Raw genomic sequence first — 19,671 nt, forward strand, 5'->3', positions numbered from 1 at the left:
AAGTAGTACTTTTAAAAATATATGCATGTTTTCTACTAGCATCACCTTTCTCATCTATTACCATCCTTTGTGATGGTGGATGATTCACAGGGAATTCAGGATTAAATTCTCTGCCATTTTCTCAACAGCTTTATTATTAACCTCTATGAAGCTCGCTATTGTGCTGGGTATAGTTCTGCGAGCTCCAAACCAGAGGCCTCTCTGAAAATCTCTTTTCCAGAAGCCCTCATGGAACTTTTCCTCAAGGAAAAGGACACATTTATCATGTATTTCTTTCTTTTCCTTTTCTACTCTATTTGCTTGGTCAAGGCCATTACTTTCATATTTCACTGTGGAATCCAGAATAAATGCTGACTTATCTGTCTTAGGGAAAGCAACAATATCAGCGTGTCATGTTGATTACATTAGATGTCGTCAAAGCAGGAAAAATCTTTTTTTGTAAGGAGCTTCATCAACTAATGCTTTACCCTGTGGTAAGTGTTATGAGGAGGGAGTTTCTGGGCCATTTCCACAGCACATGTGCTGGTATTTCAAGCTCTCTGTTGCATTTACAACAGAGGGAACCAACTTTTTTTTTTATGACCCCTTCCTAGTCATTTCTGACATACGGAAGGGGGTTATCTACAGATTACCATCCTACTCTAACCATAGTGGGGGGGGGGGGTAAGTTTTCATTTTAGTGGGACCAGCACAGAAATAAAATTCCCCCACTGGCTTGATTCGAATCTGTGCCACTGCAGTTACGAGCCAGTCAAAGTGGACCCTTTAACTTGCTCGACTATGAATGGCCCAAAACCATCTTCTCTAACATATCCCTTAGAGATAAATAATATTAAGCGTCAACACTTTACTTTTTCAAGTTATTCACAGTAAAGCTCAGAGTCAATATCCCAGCCATCTGGAAACAGATTTAAGTAGAGAACACCTTCGATCTAGGCCCATGTTGAAGAGAACCCCCTGAACCAAGGTGCATGACACTTTATGCACCACAAAAATTTTCTCGGCTACTGCCTCTTAGTTTTGTTCCTGTACTTATTCAGAAGTCCACAAATGATAATTTATTTCACCTAAATTTTTGGTGAAATTTTAAGAACATAATGAAAGGCAGAGACAGTTAGTTAACATAATTAAATAATGAATTAGTAAAAGTAAATAACGATACATACATTATTTACATCAGAGCCACAGCTTAAAATGGAGACTTTAATGTCAGCAAATAATTTATACACCAAGACTTTTGTAATGACTTAGAACTTTACTAGATTCCCAACCATCATTCTTATGACATATAAATCGTATATCAACATACACAAATAATTTTAGTACTTAAAAGCAATGTAAAAATTTGCCAGAAAGTTATTAATTTGATGATATAAGTTGTTGAGTGAATTAAAAGTTTTTGTAATTCTAGAAGCTAAGACTTACTGTTTTTTGTTTGAACTATATTTCCTCTGATTCAACATGCTGAATAAATTTACTATTACAGCTTAATTGTCATTGGAACTAAGCCAGCTGGCCAAGTTTAAAAGCTCATTAGAAAATTTTAATAACTAGATGGGTCTCTTTTGTGGTGTATAATAAGAAATGATTACGACTCAGGTAGCCATCCATTCTGTACTCATTAACAAACTACCCTAATTCATCTCAGCCTCTTGACTATTTTTAGAAGTATGATGATGCATAAATCTTCAACGAAGAGTAATAACTAACATGTTTTGTCACTGTTACTCGTTTATACAAGTGTTTCAAATCTAATTGTACTTCATTTACATGTATTTGTTTGAAAAAATTGCTTAAATTATGTTAAAAGCTTTAATTTAGTGTGACAAAAATTCTTCTATAACAAATCTCAATTATTTTCCTTTATTTATTACATAGTTCATTAAAATATCATAACCTAATAACTGTTATAAATTCCTAGATTGTGGACACTTAGTACTAAAATAAGTAATGCAATCCCTTACATTAAAACAAATTACTTACTTTAACCTTTAGTTAAAAAAAAAAAAAAATACTGATTGAATGAAAATTAAAATCAAACACTTGAAACCACAATCATTCATTTAAATAAAGCTATAAACAAATTGATGACCTTAAGAAATTCAAAATTCATAATCGAAACAGCTTTCGACGCTCAATGTTTTAAAAGATTTTCAATATAATTTTCCAAAATCTCACCATTATAATTAACATAAATAATTAATGTTGTAGCAAACATCACTCCAATAATGAGAAAATAACACACCACATATTTCTGAAAAGTGATCATTTAAATATTGAAGTCTAAATTTATATTAAAATAAAAATATTTGTAATTGTATATGACATCTGAATTATACAAATTGTTGAATCCAATTGCTCATAAACTAATATAATTAAAGATTGGAGAAGTTTGTCAGGGGGGGGGGTGCGGTCAGCAAAGAACAACATAAATAAACAAAACCATATTTATTTATGTTGTTCTTTGCTGACCGCATCCCCTGACAAACTTCTCCAATCATTAATCTACGGTCAACTATCTACACCTCATTCTTAATATAATTAAAAATTTTATTTAAAAAAAATGCACTTTTCTCAAACTAACCTCCCTACATGTCTTTTTCCAGAATTATTTTAAAAATTGAATTCTGTTATCAGTCTAGTTTTGTATTTACTCCATGCTAAGATAGTTAAAGACTCGATATTAATTGGATACACCATAATTGTTTGAAAATAAAATATAATATTATATACATGAACAAAAAATTTTATACCTCATAAAATCCTATTACTTGTTTTTAGATAGTTTTTTTTTTTAGATAGTTATGACAATAAATCCACTTCTTTTTAATCATTTTATGATTAAAATGAAGTGAAATTTTTTTATTAGAGGTAAAACTATTCCAAGTACTGACAATCATTAAAATTTAGAAACTAATCAAAATTTAATATGTTGTTATTATGTTATATATTTAATATTATGCTGCTATTTACTATCTATACGGCCCCCTTGCTAATAACTAATTATTACTAGAATACTTCCAACATAGTATTCCAGAAAAGAAGAAAGTGTCTAAAAACTTTATTATCAGTTTATTTGAAAATAAATCAGATTTGTTTTGGATTATTTATATATTTTATAGACATTCATTGTTATATTAAAAATTTTTTATTTATTTATTTATTGCTTATTTAATGGTTTTTCATTTTTTCTTAATCAGAAATATATTCCACCATATTATATCTCATGTAACACATCAAATAACTAATAGACAATCTTTCCATTGTTATCACAAATAGAAAACAGAAAGTGCATATGTATTCATAAAACTATTAACACAAACATCACACCTATTATTAAAGAATAAACCAAGTTATTTCTGGATAAAGACAAATCACAAAATTAATGAAGGAATAGAGATCATCTACAAGTGAACAACTTTAGCGGATGTTATAATTAATTTTGAATCATTGGAAAAGATAATTAATCAAACAGTTATGAGGTCGATAAGAGAATGGCATTAATTTCTTTTAACACTTAAATTACAAAAAAACAAAAACATTAATGCATTAAATGGAGTGAAACAGTTTAATATTTTCTTCAATTTCTGTTTATTGAATGAAAATGTGCAATGAATGTTTCTAAATCATGTAAAAAATTTGTTACTTTAAGCTTACCGAGTTCATGGATTCTTAAATTTTTCTTAAACAAATTTCACATTCTAGGCCTGATAAAAAGTATTTACTCTTGAACTATAATCATCTCACAAACTATAATAAAACAATAAAAATAAGCAATTCCTGTGAAATTCATATTCAAGAAAATATGCATCATGTAATTTACTTGAAATAAATATTATTAAAGTAAATTAAAAGAAACTAATAATAACATAAACATAATTGTATGATAATTAATGCTGGATTATACTTATAACACCTGATTACTTATTATAGGTTAACAAAAATAAATTTGTGTCAATAATATTGATAATGAGCCTAGTAAATAACAATATAATTATCCAATAAAACACAAGTTAGTCGTATGTATCAAATTTTATTATTATAAGGAATAACCACTCTATCTACTGTCATATCTGTGTTGGGTTATACTTAACACCTGATTATTAATTATAGGTTAACAAAAATGAAGAAAAAATAAATCTGTGTCAATGATATTTAATTCATTTTAACAAAATATACAAAAAAAAGTCTTAAATTTAATCTATATTTTAAAATTGAGACTAAGGTCCAATTGATATGTAAAAATTAATTTGAAACCCATTCAAATTAGATAATCAGAAAGGTTGTTAACATTGACTCACAAAATTGGAACCATCCATCAACTTATTTCAATAAGGTAGGTGGGGGGAGTGTTGTAGATAGACAAAGAAAACATACTGATAAGTATAAACTTAAATTTAATGCATACTGATGTTTTGGCCACAACTGCAGGCCATCATCATGCTCATATCTAAAGATTTATGTATACAACTATAAAAAATTATAATCATAAAAGACTTACAAAATATGTAAAATAAAAACGTTATGTAAGTCAAAAGAATATATGTCATTTCAGAATTATGGGTAGCTTTTTGAGTGAATCTTTGGTTGCGGAAATTTCCTGTTTATTCAATACAAGCATTTATGTAGTCGAGACAACAAAGACCAAAAATTTGGCTACTAGGAAAAATAAATCCTCATGTTCTGAATTTTGGTACTGCTGTTTATTGGTGTATCCTGAACAATACACCAGAATTCCCCATCAATAGGGAGAGGGTGGAGGAGCAGTTTTAAGGTTTTTTTTTTTTAATTTTTCTCAAAACCTTGGTACAAAAATACTATCCATAAAAGATTAAAATACATAAAATTTCCAGATGCTTATTTTTTCTTCAAATGAACAATTTATTAAAAAAAATTACATACATTTTGTTTATAAGACAATAACATTATTTAAATTTTTTTTTGGAAAAAAGGGACTCAAAAATAAGTTGTTCCAGACCCTAAATAGTCTAGGTACACCTGTTTTGCAATGAAGCAAACATTGATACACTCTATGGAAAATTGTCATTTGACACAAGGTAGAAGCATTTCTGATTCTGTTTTAGCATAGTGGATTGGACTAATCACATCGTCTGCTCTCAGTAATTCACTAGAAGAATTTACTGGAGTACATTTCCTAAGTTGTGAGCACCATGTTGTGGATTAAAGCTTTATCAGTGGTCGAATGACTACCCACCTTTTCCTACATCCCCATTTATGATGAAAATATCAAATGATAATTTACAGTAGTATATTACTTTGGATTGATAAGGAAGTGCTGTCAAAGAGGCTCAGAAAACATTATTATATATCTATACGTATATAATAGTTTGAAGAAATAATTAGTACATTATTTGCCAAGCTACACATGAAAGATGTTTCATGAGCAGCATTTCGATTGAGAAGCCACTAGTATTCTACAATTTATACCTATTGATATGTAGTAGAAAGAAAAAAAATACAAAAAAGAAATCAAACACAAACATGTTTTTAAAGCTCCATGAAAAAAAAAAAAAAAAATCATGCCCAATTATGAAATTATTGTATCTAATTGATCTAGCTTACCTTGAACAAACAAAGTTGCCATGCCTGAGCCTGTTTACAGGTTTCATTGGTTCTTGGGATAGGGTCAGTACTGTATGGCACTTCCTCATGCCTTCGGTACTGCCGAGGTCTATCCTCGACCTTGACCAGCGGCTGAGGATTGACCCAAGAGCCAAGCTTGATCGCCATTTGATCCGATCTGCACAAATATTGTCAAGTTAAAACAAAATAATAATAATAAACAAAATATAATTTTATTGTGTCTTCTAAATGTTAAACAGATTTAAACGTTGTTCTTGATATTTCTGAAATCCTATATTATGTCATTGGTAATTATATGGCTCTATTCTAGTGATAAAGCCACAAATAAGTTATAAATATGTAGTATTCTAGGACTAATTCATAAATAAATAATTTAAATTTGGAGGAGATTTTTGCTTAAAACATTAATAATTCATTAGGATAATCGTAAATAAAATAATATTTAAGGTAAATAGTACAATAACAATAAATAGAAATAGAAACCTATGTAAAAAACCTGATAGTAAAGTAGTGCACTAAGTCTGTTTCAAGTAACTGATTCTGGCATCTCTCAAGGTGGAGGCTTCTAAGCAGGACTCAAGATTTGTCTCATGTTTGATTTAATAAAAGGACATTTTGGAAAAGCCTGCAAAATGTTTCCATTAAAGGAACACAGGAATCTAAAGGAAAGGCTTCAAACACTCAAACCTTTGAGTGCTTACCAAAATGGGTTGGTAGCAGACTTCTACTAATGCTACAAAAACTGAATTACAGTAGCAACAAAAATATTTGTTCTAATAAAATAAGAGAGAGACTTGAAAAACAAACTGCGAGCGGTTAATCAACTGTATTGAGTTACTAGTACACAGCTAGTATGACCTGGGTCTGTTCATCTTATTCATTTGGACAGCCCTGATGAAGCCCTACAAAGTGGGGCGAAACGTTGGAAAATAAAATAGTTGTAAACTATTTTCATTTCACTTGTGACCGCAACCCTGACCATCTTCCTATATATCAATTTTTACGGTCAACTACATATACATATATTTGTTGATGACATGTCTATTGGCGTTTGATAGAAATTTTGAAGCCATAAATTAAAAAAAAAAATGAATTATCAACATAATTAGTTAAGAAGCTGGAGACTAGTCTTTCAACCTCTTTCTTGATTCAAGAGATAATAATTACAAACCTAGTCAAAACTTTCTTTCTGAGATACATGAACAGAGTATTTTATCTTGAGTTTTTCAAAATTTTTTTTTTCCCTCAGGTAGCAATTACCACGCATCCCTTTTCTGTACCACCAACATCAAGTTTCGGGCATTCAAATACACTTTATTATCATTGGCATCACAAAATGCCCACTGCAGCCTCACTCTATGCAGCCTTCCTCACTCTGTGACGACTAAAAAGGAGCTAGGTCAGAATTCTCTTAGGAGACACTTTGTCAGCCATTCTAGTGAAATGAGATGTCAATCTGAAAATTTTAGTGTTGATGAAACTGGAGGTATTACACAAATTGTACAGCTCCTGATTGTTTTCATAAATACCCCATGAATTCAGCGCAAAACCTTTCAGTGAAATATGAGGAGTTATCCTCAGCTCAGGATGTTGTCCAAGACCCTGAGCCATGACAAAGAGCAGGATGAATAATGGCCTTAGTTTTATTTGGAAAATACTGATACAACTTGAAATATTTTGTAGATGTATTTCCAAAAGAAAGTTTTCAATGAAAGATGGCTCCTGCTTGTTTATGTACCCAACTATTACCTAATTTATTAAAATACAACTAAACAAATTAATACCTATCACTTGAATAAATTTAGGAGCTTAAAATAATAGAAGAAACGTATGAGTGAATTATTAAATATATTCTAATTACCTTTGGCCTGTTGCGCAGGAGATGCAGAAGCAGTGGACTCCTCCTCCTCAGCTAGGGCCCCGTAGCCGTACCATGACTTCACCAGGCCGGCCCGCTCAGGGGGGGGCGTCTCCCCCCCGCTCCTCATCTCACCCTCCCTCCACGCCTCTGTTAATAAGAACAATTAGCAATTAGGAAACAATCAATAAGAGAAAGAAAATAATAGTAAAGTAGGGGTACAAAATAGTTATAATTTTGAAGAGAATCTTTGACAAGAAACATAAGAGGATAGTAATGAATGAATAAAGGATAAAAAATTCAAAGTATATAAAGAAACAATCATATTTTTATGCCAAAAGAAATTGTCGGCTTACAAGTGAAATACATAAAGTCAAAATTTTCTAGTTTTCAGTCATTTGGTTTTTCCAGTCTAAAATGTCAAAAAGATTGAACTCCAAAGAATTTATCAATATAAAATCTGCATTAAAACAGTAATATTATTATTTCCATAACATTAAAAAAAAAAATATTTTATATCATCAAATATCTCAAAACTTTAATTTTCTTCTTAGAGTATTTCATTTGTAAACTAATGAAATGAAAGTATATTTCAAAATCACATTGTCAGCTCTGAAAAGATAAGGATTTAGAGTTTTTTTTTTATTCTTTCAAATGTAAAATAAGCTGGAATAGTGAATAAGGTATTCTTTGATTGGAAAATATATTCCTTTTTATAATTTTAATATTATATATAATGAATTAATCAGTTTTTAATGAGATGCTAAAATTTAAAAACAATATCATAAATATAATATTACAACAATTAAAATAGTAATTAAAAATATTACACAACAGTTATACAAACAATTAAAAATATTACACGCATCTTCAAGTGGACCAGATATAGATAACGAGTCATGAGAGAAACAAGTCAGTAATTTGTATTACATTTTATTACTTTAAATATTAATAACATTCACTGTCATGTCTGATTTAAATGAGAAGAAAAAACTCAAGGTAACAAAAATAAAAATGGTAAACCTCTATAAACAACAGAATGATTATAGAAAAATTCAATAACTAATATTTTTAGAACTGTAGGAAGATAATGAAGGTGATGGTCAATAAAGGTGTACAAGTGACATCAAAAACTATTTATTTATTACTAAGAAATATTTTTTTCTATTAATTGAGTACCTTTCTTAACCCTCACCCATATCATCTTTATACAAATAATTTCATTTCATATGGTCTACTAATTATAAGCCAATATTTAAAAAAAAATATAGCATCCATAGTATTATCAGTCCATATAATATTTTTCTTGTCCTAAAGAAGGAAAGTTCAGATATAAAATCTTAAAATCTACTTTCTGTTTAACAACTATAAAATAAAAAAATATATCTGTATTCAAGGATACTTTCATACTTGTATTACATTTTGAAAGAAGTAAATTATATTATTTATTGGAAGATTGCTGATTGACCGTGAGTATCAATGAATGAAGTATGGTCCGGGTGCGGTCAAATAAAACTCAAATAGTAAATGGGTATACTATTTGAGTTTTATTTGACCACACCCGGACCATATTTCATTCATATATTATTTATTTATTTGTTTGTATTTTTATGAGAAGGACTGAAAAATCTATCGAAAAAATACAATATGCCTATGTGTTATTTGAGATAATAGATTGGCATTGAACTAAAAGAATTATTCGAGCATTTTCAAGTTAAGAAAAGTGATATTCCGACTATTGTTGATATTAAATTAGACAAATTAAATCTGTACCACTGGGACCCATAAAGGGTAAGGGCTGCAGAACTTTGTAAGGAAGTACTATTTAGTGAACCAATGCTTGTACAAGGAGGTGATTTGGTCAGAATCACGCTCAACTGCATGATTTTTACCCAATTAAGGGTATCCATTTCATGAAGCTGAGTGGACCACAGAAGGCTCCCTAACTCACAGGGCTGACTCGTGACTAAAGTGAAACAAACAATAATTATCTACTAGAGCCGGACCCGGGTCCTTGGAGTTAATAGCACAGTCCCTTACTACTGAGCTACCCACTCCCCAATTATTACTATTATTATTATTATCTCTGGTTATTGTAGGTATATTAACATTGTATTAAATATAAAGCATTGTTCGTTTTAAAACAGTGATTTAGCAAGTAGACAGTAGAAAAGTGATCAATTATGTAAATTAGAAATGTATAATATGTAATCTATAATAAATAATATCATGTGCTTAAGCGGGAGTTTGACAGAGCGAAGTTTAAAGAAATGCTGATAGTACGACAACAAAAGGTAGTCTACTCGATCATAGTGGCTGCGAAAGCTTTCACTATTACTCCGCTGTTTATCAATCATACTCTGACAGTGTAATCAAATTTATAAATATGCATGTTATTTATAGCTTCGTACCAACCGTAAAGAACTTAAAAACTCGTTACCTAATTAACTACATTTATCAACTTCTTCCAGGGAGGTACGATATTTAAAGAGAAAAATGAAGTGCTATCAATTGAAAATAGGTTAGCTAGCGCATTGAATTTTGACTACATTATTCGAAGTTTCCTAGGAAAGACAACAAATAGTGTTGTGAACAATTGTAAATAAAATAGCTACAAATTTTACTAGTGCTGTTATTAACACTTTACTTCAACAATTATTTATTATTTATTAAATTAATATCATGGGCGTAGGTAGAGGGGAGCAGAAAGGGGGGGGGGGTCCCACGGCTAGATTTTTGTGAACCAAGGAAAGAAAATAGTGAACTTATTTGATAAATAATTTTTTTCAGGAAACATGCTGTAATTAAGAAGGTAACATTGTTTAGTTGGCATCTTCACGGATCACAAGATCACAAACACACACCTTTGAAGGGACAAGATGAATATACGCCGATTCTTCGGTAAAAAAAGGTAAGATTCAATGAGCGCTATTATTCGTCTAATACTTATCTCTAAAAATAATCGAGGAAACGAATAAAAAAGAATCTTTTTTAGATTCCATTCTTCGTATTACAACTTCTAGTTTGCCATTTTAATAATCTCAGAGTGTTTGTTGAAAATATATTAAAGAAGGCAACCATCGTAAAAGAGATGGTTAGTATTTTTACCAGCCCTGGCTGATGCTGTCATAGCAAACCTCTTCATTACCTCCTATATTTTTGTATTTATTGTGTGTATTGTATGTATTTATGTACAATAATTAAGTTTATGCTCGATTTTCAATGATTTATTGTGATTATAGCTAATAAAAGTTCCAAAAGTAATGAACGAATTTTATGAAGTAGCAATAAAATGGTGGGGGTATTTCTTGGAATGTGGAATTATATATCTTTCTTTTACTGAATGGAATATATATTTGTGTGTAATGGAGTGAGGTATACTCCCACCTTGATGAAATCCCACCAACGCCCATGATTATAATCATAATATCATTATTAAGTAATATTAAAAAAAAAAAATTAAAGAAAACATGGACACTGACACTAAGAAAAGTAAGGTCCTGTAACAAGAAAGAAAACGAGAACTAATCCAGGTGACCTATAGAGATAGAGTTATATAAGTATAGATGGAGCCTTTTATGAAGATGCCTTTATCTAGAAGCGATTCCAACAGAAATGGAAAACTAGAACAAGAGCTATCTCACAGGATAGGAAAAGTTGATATTAATAAACAAGTTGTAAGAGAGAGATAAGAAAACATGGCGACCCAAATTTTTATCACGCTGCACTCAGCAGAATCGGATGCTTCTTGATATAAAATGGAATCGAACAACAGCAGATGAAATTAATCATCAAAATTCCAAAAAAATAAATTTTGAAAAACTACAACTATTCCAAAACAAATACCTGAGATTGTTAATAATACATATTGGATTTATTATTATTGACGCGACAGACCGTGAAGGTCCAAGGCCTCGCGCGATATATTAATGAAATGCTTGAAGAAGTTTGTCGGGGGGTGCGGTCAGCAAAGAACAACATAAATAAACAAAACCATATTTATTTATTTTATGCCGACGTTTCGACCTGAGTTTCAGGTCTTCATCAGGGGTTGTGGCGTAGAGGGAAGATTGGTAACGAAGCTTAAATGCATTAATGAAATGCATCGAAAGTTTTTTGACGTGGTTTTTTCTTAGGGTGGGTTCGTCACTCCCACGCCTATTTTTGTGAGTGTATTGACTAACGGGCCTCACAAATGCCCGGGGGAGGCTGTGAGTGAGTTTTGTATAATTTTAAGGTTGAGAAAAAATCCCGGGTAGGGCCGGGCTCAAACTTACAACCTTTGAGTTGGTAGAAGGGGCGTTGCCACGCTGCTACCGTCGCCCCCTTCTTGTAATAGAATAACTAAAATGCACTCAGAACTAAGAATAGACAACGTACAATATGGAATACATTGATCCATAATATCTCCAAATATTGGCCACACTCATTAAACGCAGAAATATGGAATTTTACAAAAGCAACAACTCTTCGATATATACATGAGAGAATCAAGTATGTTTCACTGTAAAAATTGATCTATGATGTAAATTTTATTTTATTCAATGATGGTATTTTATTTTATTTCAGTACTTTTTTGTAATTAGTTCACAGTTGAAATGTAATTAGTAGCAAGAAAAATGTATTGTATAAGAGGGTATCCCAAAGTAATATAGTAATTACACACAAACTTCAATAATCCACTTATCTCAACTTTTTATTTTAAAAACCTCCAACGTTTCAGCCCTTGGGCCATTTTCAAGGAGGCAATCTTAACCCCTGATGTCATAATTTATTAAATTGTCTTTTTTGTAGGCTAATTTCCCTCGTCTTATATAAACTTTATAATTTCAAAACACAAACTATACCACAAAAATTGTTTTTGTATTGAAATTTTGTGGTTTATATAAGACATGGGCAATTAGCCTGCAAAAAAAAGACAATTATGACATTATGACTTAATGAATTATGACATCAATGATTAAGGTTGCCTCCTTAAAAATGGCCTAAGGTCCGAAACGTTGGAAGTTAATAAAATTAGTTTGTTAGTAATAAAATAAACCACTCTCAAACAATCAATATATTGAATCGGTAATTTAATATTAATTATTGTTTATTTTATATTTATGCAATAAAATCTTTTATAAATAAAGAAAATGTTTTTTCACTTTTCAAATTTTAAATAATTAATGACATTAAACAATGTGTTATTTAATTCTGTTGATACCCTGAAGTTGAAGGGTCCTATCTATAATCTGGAGGCCCCATTTTAGGCCGTTTTGTACATTACGAGAAACTGTGTCTAAAAAACATTTAGTCTATAGAGACCAGTTAGGAGAAAAAATTAATATTAAATTTAATCCAGTTCATTAATGCAATAAATGAAGTAGTTTTGTTGCTAACTCCACAATTAGAACAAGCTGAAAGATGTGCAAAATTTTCGGAGTTTTTCCAGTCATTGCCTTACGACTTCGAACTATATAACAATAATACATACAAATGTTACGTTTTGCATTTTTGCATACTAATATAAATTTTTTACCTTCAAAATTTAGACTGCCATTAGTAGAGTGAATTATCCCCAAGGTAGCAAGTGTATCATTTCTATTCACGAAGAATGGTCTCACGATGAAGTCCTACGCACGGCTCGTATGTATAGCTTTTATCATGTTAAACAATATGACCTTTGACGACATATCAGTAATGGAAAATGAATTTGGTATTCGGATTTGAGTAATGTTATTTATTTATGTTATTAAACATCATATAAAAATGTTGACTGAATGTACAGCTGTAGCATGTATAACCTTTATAGAAAGAACGGCCAAAATAAAATAATACAAAATGAAAATAGAAATAATAACGTTTATCAAATTATTATATTTGCCACTACTCGAAAAGCAGCAGTTTGAAATCTTACCACCAAACGACGAGTAGCAGTTTGAAATATTAAATCAATTTGGATTCTAATGAATGCACAAAATGAATTATAAGAGCTAAATTTTTGGTTTGGTAAGTAACGCTATCTACTATAAATAAAAAATAAAATAAAAAAGAACGGTGTAAAAGAAATTTCTTAATTGTACCAAAACGTCATTGGAGTTCTGCCAATGGGTAGTTTCTCTACACGCCTGTAACACTCCAATTTTACCGAGATCAAATTTACTAAATGTATTATAATGTACAGTTGTAAACAGCAATAAATAAATATTAAAAAAAAAAAATAATTGTACAACATATCTTGAACATTGAGAACGCAGCGCAGTAATAAATTTGAAAATTATTGCCACTTTACCACCTTAATTACTTTACTATTACAAAACTATCCTAAAATTTATGAAAAGTAATGTTTTCAGAATAGAAAAAATATTTTTAAAAAAATGTTAAAAAAAAAACTAAATTTATTGATCCACTCGATAACAACAGATTTGGTAAACGTACTTCTAACTATATGGTACCAATCGTTTACCAGAAGAACTGATAAATATATCAATCATAAATAAAACTAAAAAAAAAAATTAACTGGTTACTTTCTGACTTATATTGTATTTAGTATTGTATGTAGTATATTATATTTATTACATATTTTATATTTTTATTTTAAAGTTCATTTTATACTTATTATGAATTCATTATCTCATTATTATTAATTGGGTGAATAAAAAAAATAACGTTTTGTCAAATTCATGATTTCAAAGAACTATAAATATTTTAATCCTATTTAATACTTACCAATACTTAATAATCACTTTGGAATATTCTCTAAGCTTGTTTAATCCCATTCACTTCTTCGAAAAAAGCCTCGGTTCAGTTATTTGTTTCAAAGAAGAAACATGACAGTGACCTACGAAATTATCGTAATTTTACTGGAGGCATTACTGGAAAAAAAAGCAGTAAACTGGTCCCTTACGAACTTACTCCTCAACAATCACTTCCCGTCGAACCAAAGAAAAATTGTTTAAAGAACTTGGTTGATTCGATCTCCTGCCTGATCCACCTTACAGTTCAGACCTTTCACCATGGGATTATTATTTGTTTCAATCCATGGCCCATTTTATTGGAAAAATCTTTGATCATTCCAAGGGAAAATATTTGATAATTTTGCGGAAGTTGAAATTACGGTCCGAGTTCTTTTACAGTCATTCCAAACAATGGTATCAGCCTAGAATCGAGCAACTGGCTAGCAGATGGCTAACGACGGTATATAATAATCGACTATACTTTGAGTATTAACTGTTTTTTATGTCGAAGAAATAATAATACAAATATTTGGTTGAAAAACAGTCATTTTTTTTGTATACACCCCATTAATTCACTAATTATTCACTTCATAAGTTCTATAAAATATTTTTATTATTATTGAAGTATATATTTTTATTATTATTATTTTGATTTTAATATTTGTTAGTTGAGTTATTAGTTTTATCGCTAGAGATTAATTCATATTGTACTGTTCTAGCTTATAAATCGTAGCAGCCTCCACAACGCCCTAATAGTCAAAATTGTGACTAATAAATTTCATTTATGTCTGATCGGATCATATTGATGTAATTTTCTGAATGAACAAAAAAAAAATCTACAGCTAGTGACCTAATTGTTGGTTTTATTTCGTCTGTAAAGAGACCCCCGCATGGTCAGTTGGGGTGACAGTAATCATTCGAAAACCTGACTGACTAGAATTACTAATACCCGACTGAGGCTTACTCATAAGATATCGAACAGTGAAAATCTTGTAAAATGTCTATTTCGATTCGTAGTAAACAGAAAGCATGTTGAGCTATTATTTTGACATTGGCCTCCAAGAATAAAGTGAAACGACATGAGCGAATGACGAGATTTCAAAATGTTTTCGGTAATCCATTAGTTACCCCCAGCACGATGAATCTGAATGTCCACTCTTTTACGATCTTTCCGACTGGCCGTGTATGAGTCCCTTAATAAAGGGTATCTGTTTATTAAGAATCGAAAAAGACATTGTACAAGATCCTTACTGTTCCAAATAGCTTTTACAACAAGTGTCAATCGGACTGATAGTGTGATCTCCTCATTCTGGTTTTAGAATGGCGACTGTCAAACAAACTGACCATCTAGAGGTTCTTTTAGCCTTCTCATCATTTGAAGTTTCGAGGCAATCATATAATAATTACTTTACCTACTTCTGTCTATAGTTCTAGCATTAATTGGTTATTAATGGGGCCTATGAAAAAAATGGTCGTTTTTCAACTTTATTATTATTTCTTTGATATAAAAGACAATTAATACTCAAAGTATAGTCCATTTTTATTCGCCGTCATTACCCAATTGCTCGATCCCACGTCGATTCCATTCTTTGAGATGGCTGTCAAAGAACTCTTGGACCGCAATTTCAACTTCAGCAAAATTATCAAATTTTTTCCCTTGAAGGAAATGGGCCATGGACCGAAACAAGTAGTAATCCGATGGTGCGAGGTCTGGACTATATGGTGGATGAGGGAGGAGTTCGAACTCATGAAGTTCTTTCAACTTTTCGTTAATTCGACGGGAAGCAATTGCTGAGGAGTAAGTTCGTGAGGGACCAGTCTACTGCTCTTTTTCACCTTCTTCATGGAGAGTAGATGGCGACTAACAGTATCCTTAGACACACCACACTCCCTGGAAAGTTCGCGAGTATTTGTGGACGGTTTCGATCCAACAGCTTCTAGCAGAATCTCATCAATATCTATTAATGATCGCCCGGAGAAGGGCCTTTCTAACGTCGTATCTCCCTGTCGCTGTCGTGTGTCAAGGACACCTTCCCCTCCATATTTAATAATTTCACGAGTTGCTTCAGCGGCTGTGAATTTTTTTTCCAGTAATGCCTTAAAATTACGATAATTTCGGCACTGTCATGTTAGAACTAAAACTAAACTGAGGATTTTTTTAAAGAAGCCGAATAGGATTAAACAAGCTTAGAGAATGTTCTAAAGGGATTATTAAGTATTAAATAGGATTAAAATATTTACAGTCCTTTGAAATCTTGAATTTGACAAAACGGCCATTTTTTTATACACCCTAATTAGAAAATGGAAAAATTCAGCAACTACCCCATCGAACTTGAAGGAATTACTCACTTTCATGCAGGAAACCAGAGAATAGTCCTTGGGTACTAATCCGTTTATGATAAGAAGTTTCACAACAGTTGCAACTTGTTTACCACGAAGGAAGTATGACAAAATAGACTTTTTCATAATTAACCCTGTCAGTGATGGCAAATGAGCTGGAATGTGGAACAGATAAGAATTTACACAACAGCTGTAGACGGAATGAAGAAGCCAACGATCGGAACAATTTTTAGTGGTTGAAGTAAATCTTCAATTTTTTCTCTTTATAAGATCTAGGTTTGCGTTACAAATTTAATAAAAAAATTAGATCCAACGATCAGAGAATTCAGGAAAAATGCTTGAAGTAGTTAACTGTATTTTCACCTACCACAAAATATTCTTCATTTTATAAAAACTTATGAACGGGTAATTCTCACGAAAATAGCATTTTGTCTCTACAACGTTTCTGGAATAGCTCATATCAATGTTTTCCACCTCATCAATTTTATAATAACTTTATTAATTTTTAAATCTCGAAATCCTTGAACGTCATTTTTTTCCGTTATGAAGAGGTAAATTCCTTTGACAATTTTTTTCGTATTTACTTTCAACAGCCTTTGTAAGAAAAAAAGTTCAGGCAAGTCTAGGCCAAAATTAGTAAGATGATATTAGAACCATTTATCAAGTATTTAAAGAAAAGGAGAAGAAAAACCTCTAACGCAATACGTTTCTTATCCAGGATTCATTTATCCCAGTCATCCAATTTTTCAAATAAGTTATTATTCCAACTTGTTCTAATAGATAATCTATTAGTATTGTGCACAATTTCTTTTTTCAATCCTCAGATTTGATTTTATTTTTTTATTTTATTCATTTAAAAATTACATCCAATATGGTCCGACCTGGGCCCTGTTTCATAATAAAGTACAAACTAATACTATTAACTTAATACAATCACACAGACTTGTACAATAGTAACTTGTACTTTAGTACTTTTTAATTCCTGTAATATCACTAATAGTCATCTCTATTATGAAAAAAATAAGCATTAGTGTTATTATCGCGTTGTTTCTGTACTTGTATTTTGCACTAATACTATTACCTTTCATTATGAAACAGGGCCCAGAAGTCAACATCTATCAGTCGGTGCCAAAATAACACATAAAAATGATACGACATAAGTGAAATGTAAATATTACAGTTTAGACTGTTTAGGGCGTTGTGGAGGCTATACAATTTTTAAGCTAGATAAGTACAATATGAATTGATCTCAAGTGATACAATTATTAGTTTAATTAACAACTACTAAAACGAAAACAAAATAAATATTACCAAAAAATAAAAAATATAATAATAAAAAAAATAACAGAAAGGATTTTGAAGTGAAAAATAACGCTGGAAATTTACAATTAGTGAATTAATATAATAATGAGAATAAAAGATGATACATAAAAATAAGGATTCAATAATATCTATTACTAAGCTCGTTAACAGGCTTAACACTATTTAAGGTGATATTTTCATTTTAGGTATTAAAAAAACATCTGTTATTTTATTTTTTCTTTATCTTATTCTTTGTACTCACAAGAATTATAGTTAAAGCTTATTTATTAAGTTATATTTTATTTATTATAACCATTTTTCTTTCTTTCTCTTACATTTCATTGTTTTGTTTTATGCTCTTTCTTTTCTTTTATAAATAAAAAAATATATGTAAACAGAAGTAGTTCAATTACATACATGCCCAGGTCCACTTTTATTTACCAAATGAGAGAGGCATTGGTTTCAATATATGATTATGATAAACAGTAAAAGTGATAAAAGTGATATTACATAAAATAAGTTTACATTTGAAGTGAAAGTGATTTTTCAGATGATGGAAGAAATAAATCAATAAATGATTCAATTTAGAAGCGGCAGTAGGAATATGTTATGAATATAACAAGTAATCAAGTATTATGACTCTTTTTGATTTATATTGTATGTTATTTTTTTGTTATAGAATTAATCCTCGAATCTATATAAATAAAAAATGTAAAATTTTTTAAAAAGTAAATAAAATAATACGATTGTTATTTAGAATTAATTTAATTAGTCTTATGATTTGAATAGTTTTCTATGATCGAATTATTTATTTTATGTTATATTAAAATAATAAAAATATATTGAAATATAAGTTATGAATATGTTCAGGGCTGCGGTCACGAGAAAACAAAAATAGTTAATAACTATTATATATAAGAAGATGGTCAGGGTTGCGGTCAATAGTGAAACAAAAATAGTTTACAACTATTTATTTTCCAACGTTTCGCCCCACTTTGCAGGGCTAAAAAGATACAAAATGAAAATTTTGTTTTATATACATCTCCTGTACTTTTTTAACTTTATATTTTACGTATTTTTATATGAAACTTTTACTCTTGCCTTTGTTACTTGTTTTTTATTCTTTTCATTGTATTTTTATTTCTATCATTTTATCTTATCATAGTTTCATTTTGTATCTTTTTAGCCCTGATGAAGCCCTGCAAAGTGGGGCGAAACGTTGGAAAATAAATAGTTGTAAACTATTTTTGTTTCACTATTGACCGCAACCCTGACAATCTTCCTATATATCAATTTTTACGGTCAACTATATATATATTATACATATATATTAATAACTATTAATTTGCTGACGTTCCGCCCCACTTTGTAGAACTTCATCAGGGCTGTTCCAGAGACCACCTTTGCTCAGGTCAAGACGAGAACTCAAGTAGTAGAAAGAACAGCCCTGTTGAAGCTTTTCAAAGTGGGGCTAAACGTCGGCAAATTAACAGTTGTTAACTATTTTTGTTTTCTTGTGACCGCATCCCTGACCACATCATCTACATAATTTAAATTAATGCGGTCAATTATTAATACATATAATATTCAGATAATATATTTTATTCAAATATGCTATAAGTAGTGCCCATTTAATCGATTCATATTGACCAAAGTCAATCGATTTAATTGCCACAATTAAATACAATGATGTTTGTATTTAAATATCTTGATAGGTAAAACCTCAAATCTAGAGAGGTTAATAATTTTTTTTCGTGGGCATTAACAAACATTCATAGTTAAAAATAACTATTAAAAACAATGTTTCCAAAGCAAGTTAAAGTCTAACTCATTGTCGGACGATTCTTT

At 30.4% G+C, this 19,671-nt stretch overlaps 1 protein-coding gene and 1 long non-coding RNA gene across 6 annotated transcripts in view; one reads left to right on the forward strand and one right to left on the reverse strand.

The window, feature by feature from the left end:
• LOC106689406 (probable E3 ubiquitin-protein ligase RNF144A) overlaps nucleotides 1–19,671 on the reverse strand; it is an 88,626-nt gene that overhangs the window by 13,588 nt on the left and 55,367 nt on the right. For 4 of the 5 annotated variants that reach the window (XM_067053213.1, XM_067053212.1, XM_024358577.2 and 1 more), the window contains 2 exons: nucleotides 7,466–7,612; nucleotides 5,584–5,761 (listed from right to left, as the gene is read on the reverse strand). In XM_067053213.1, coding sequence (XP_066909314.1) covers nucleotides 5,584–5,761; nucleotides 7,466–7,612 — 325 coding nt within the window. Of the gene's footprint in view, nucleotides 1–5,583; nucleotides 5,762–7,465; nucleotides 7,613–12,983; nucleotides 13,215–19,671 lie in introns of those variants that run through there. The other variant, XM_024358581.2, reaches the window with a different exon arrangement.
• On the forward strand, nucleotides 13,234–18,456 carry LOC136797234 (uncharacterized). The gene is made up of 3 exons (XR_010845078.1): nucleotides 13,234–13,453; nucleotides 16,541–16,753; nucleotides 18,374–18,456. It is a non-coding gene; the product is annotated as an uncharacterized lncRNA (long non-coding RNA).

The sequence above is a fragment of the Halyomorpha halys genome, unplaced genomic scaffold (assembly GCF_000696795.3).
Source record: "Halyomorpha halys isolate HHAL.00 unplaced genomic scaffold, Hhal_1.1 Scaffold1351.1, whole genome shotgun sequence".
Lineage (NCBI taxonomy): Eukaryota > Metazoa > Arthropoda > Insecta > Hemiptera > Pentatomidae > Halyomorpha > Halyomorpha halys.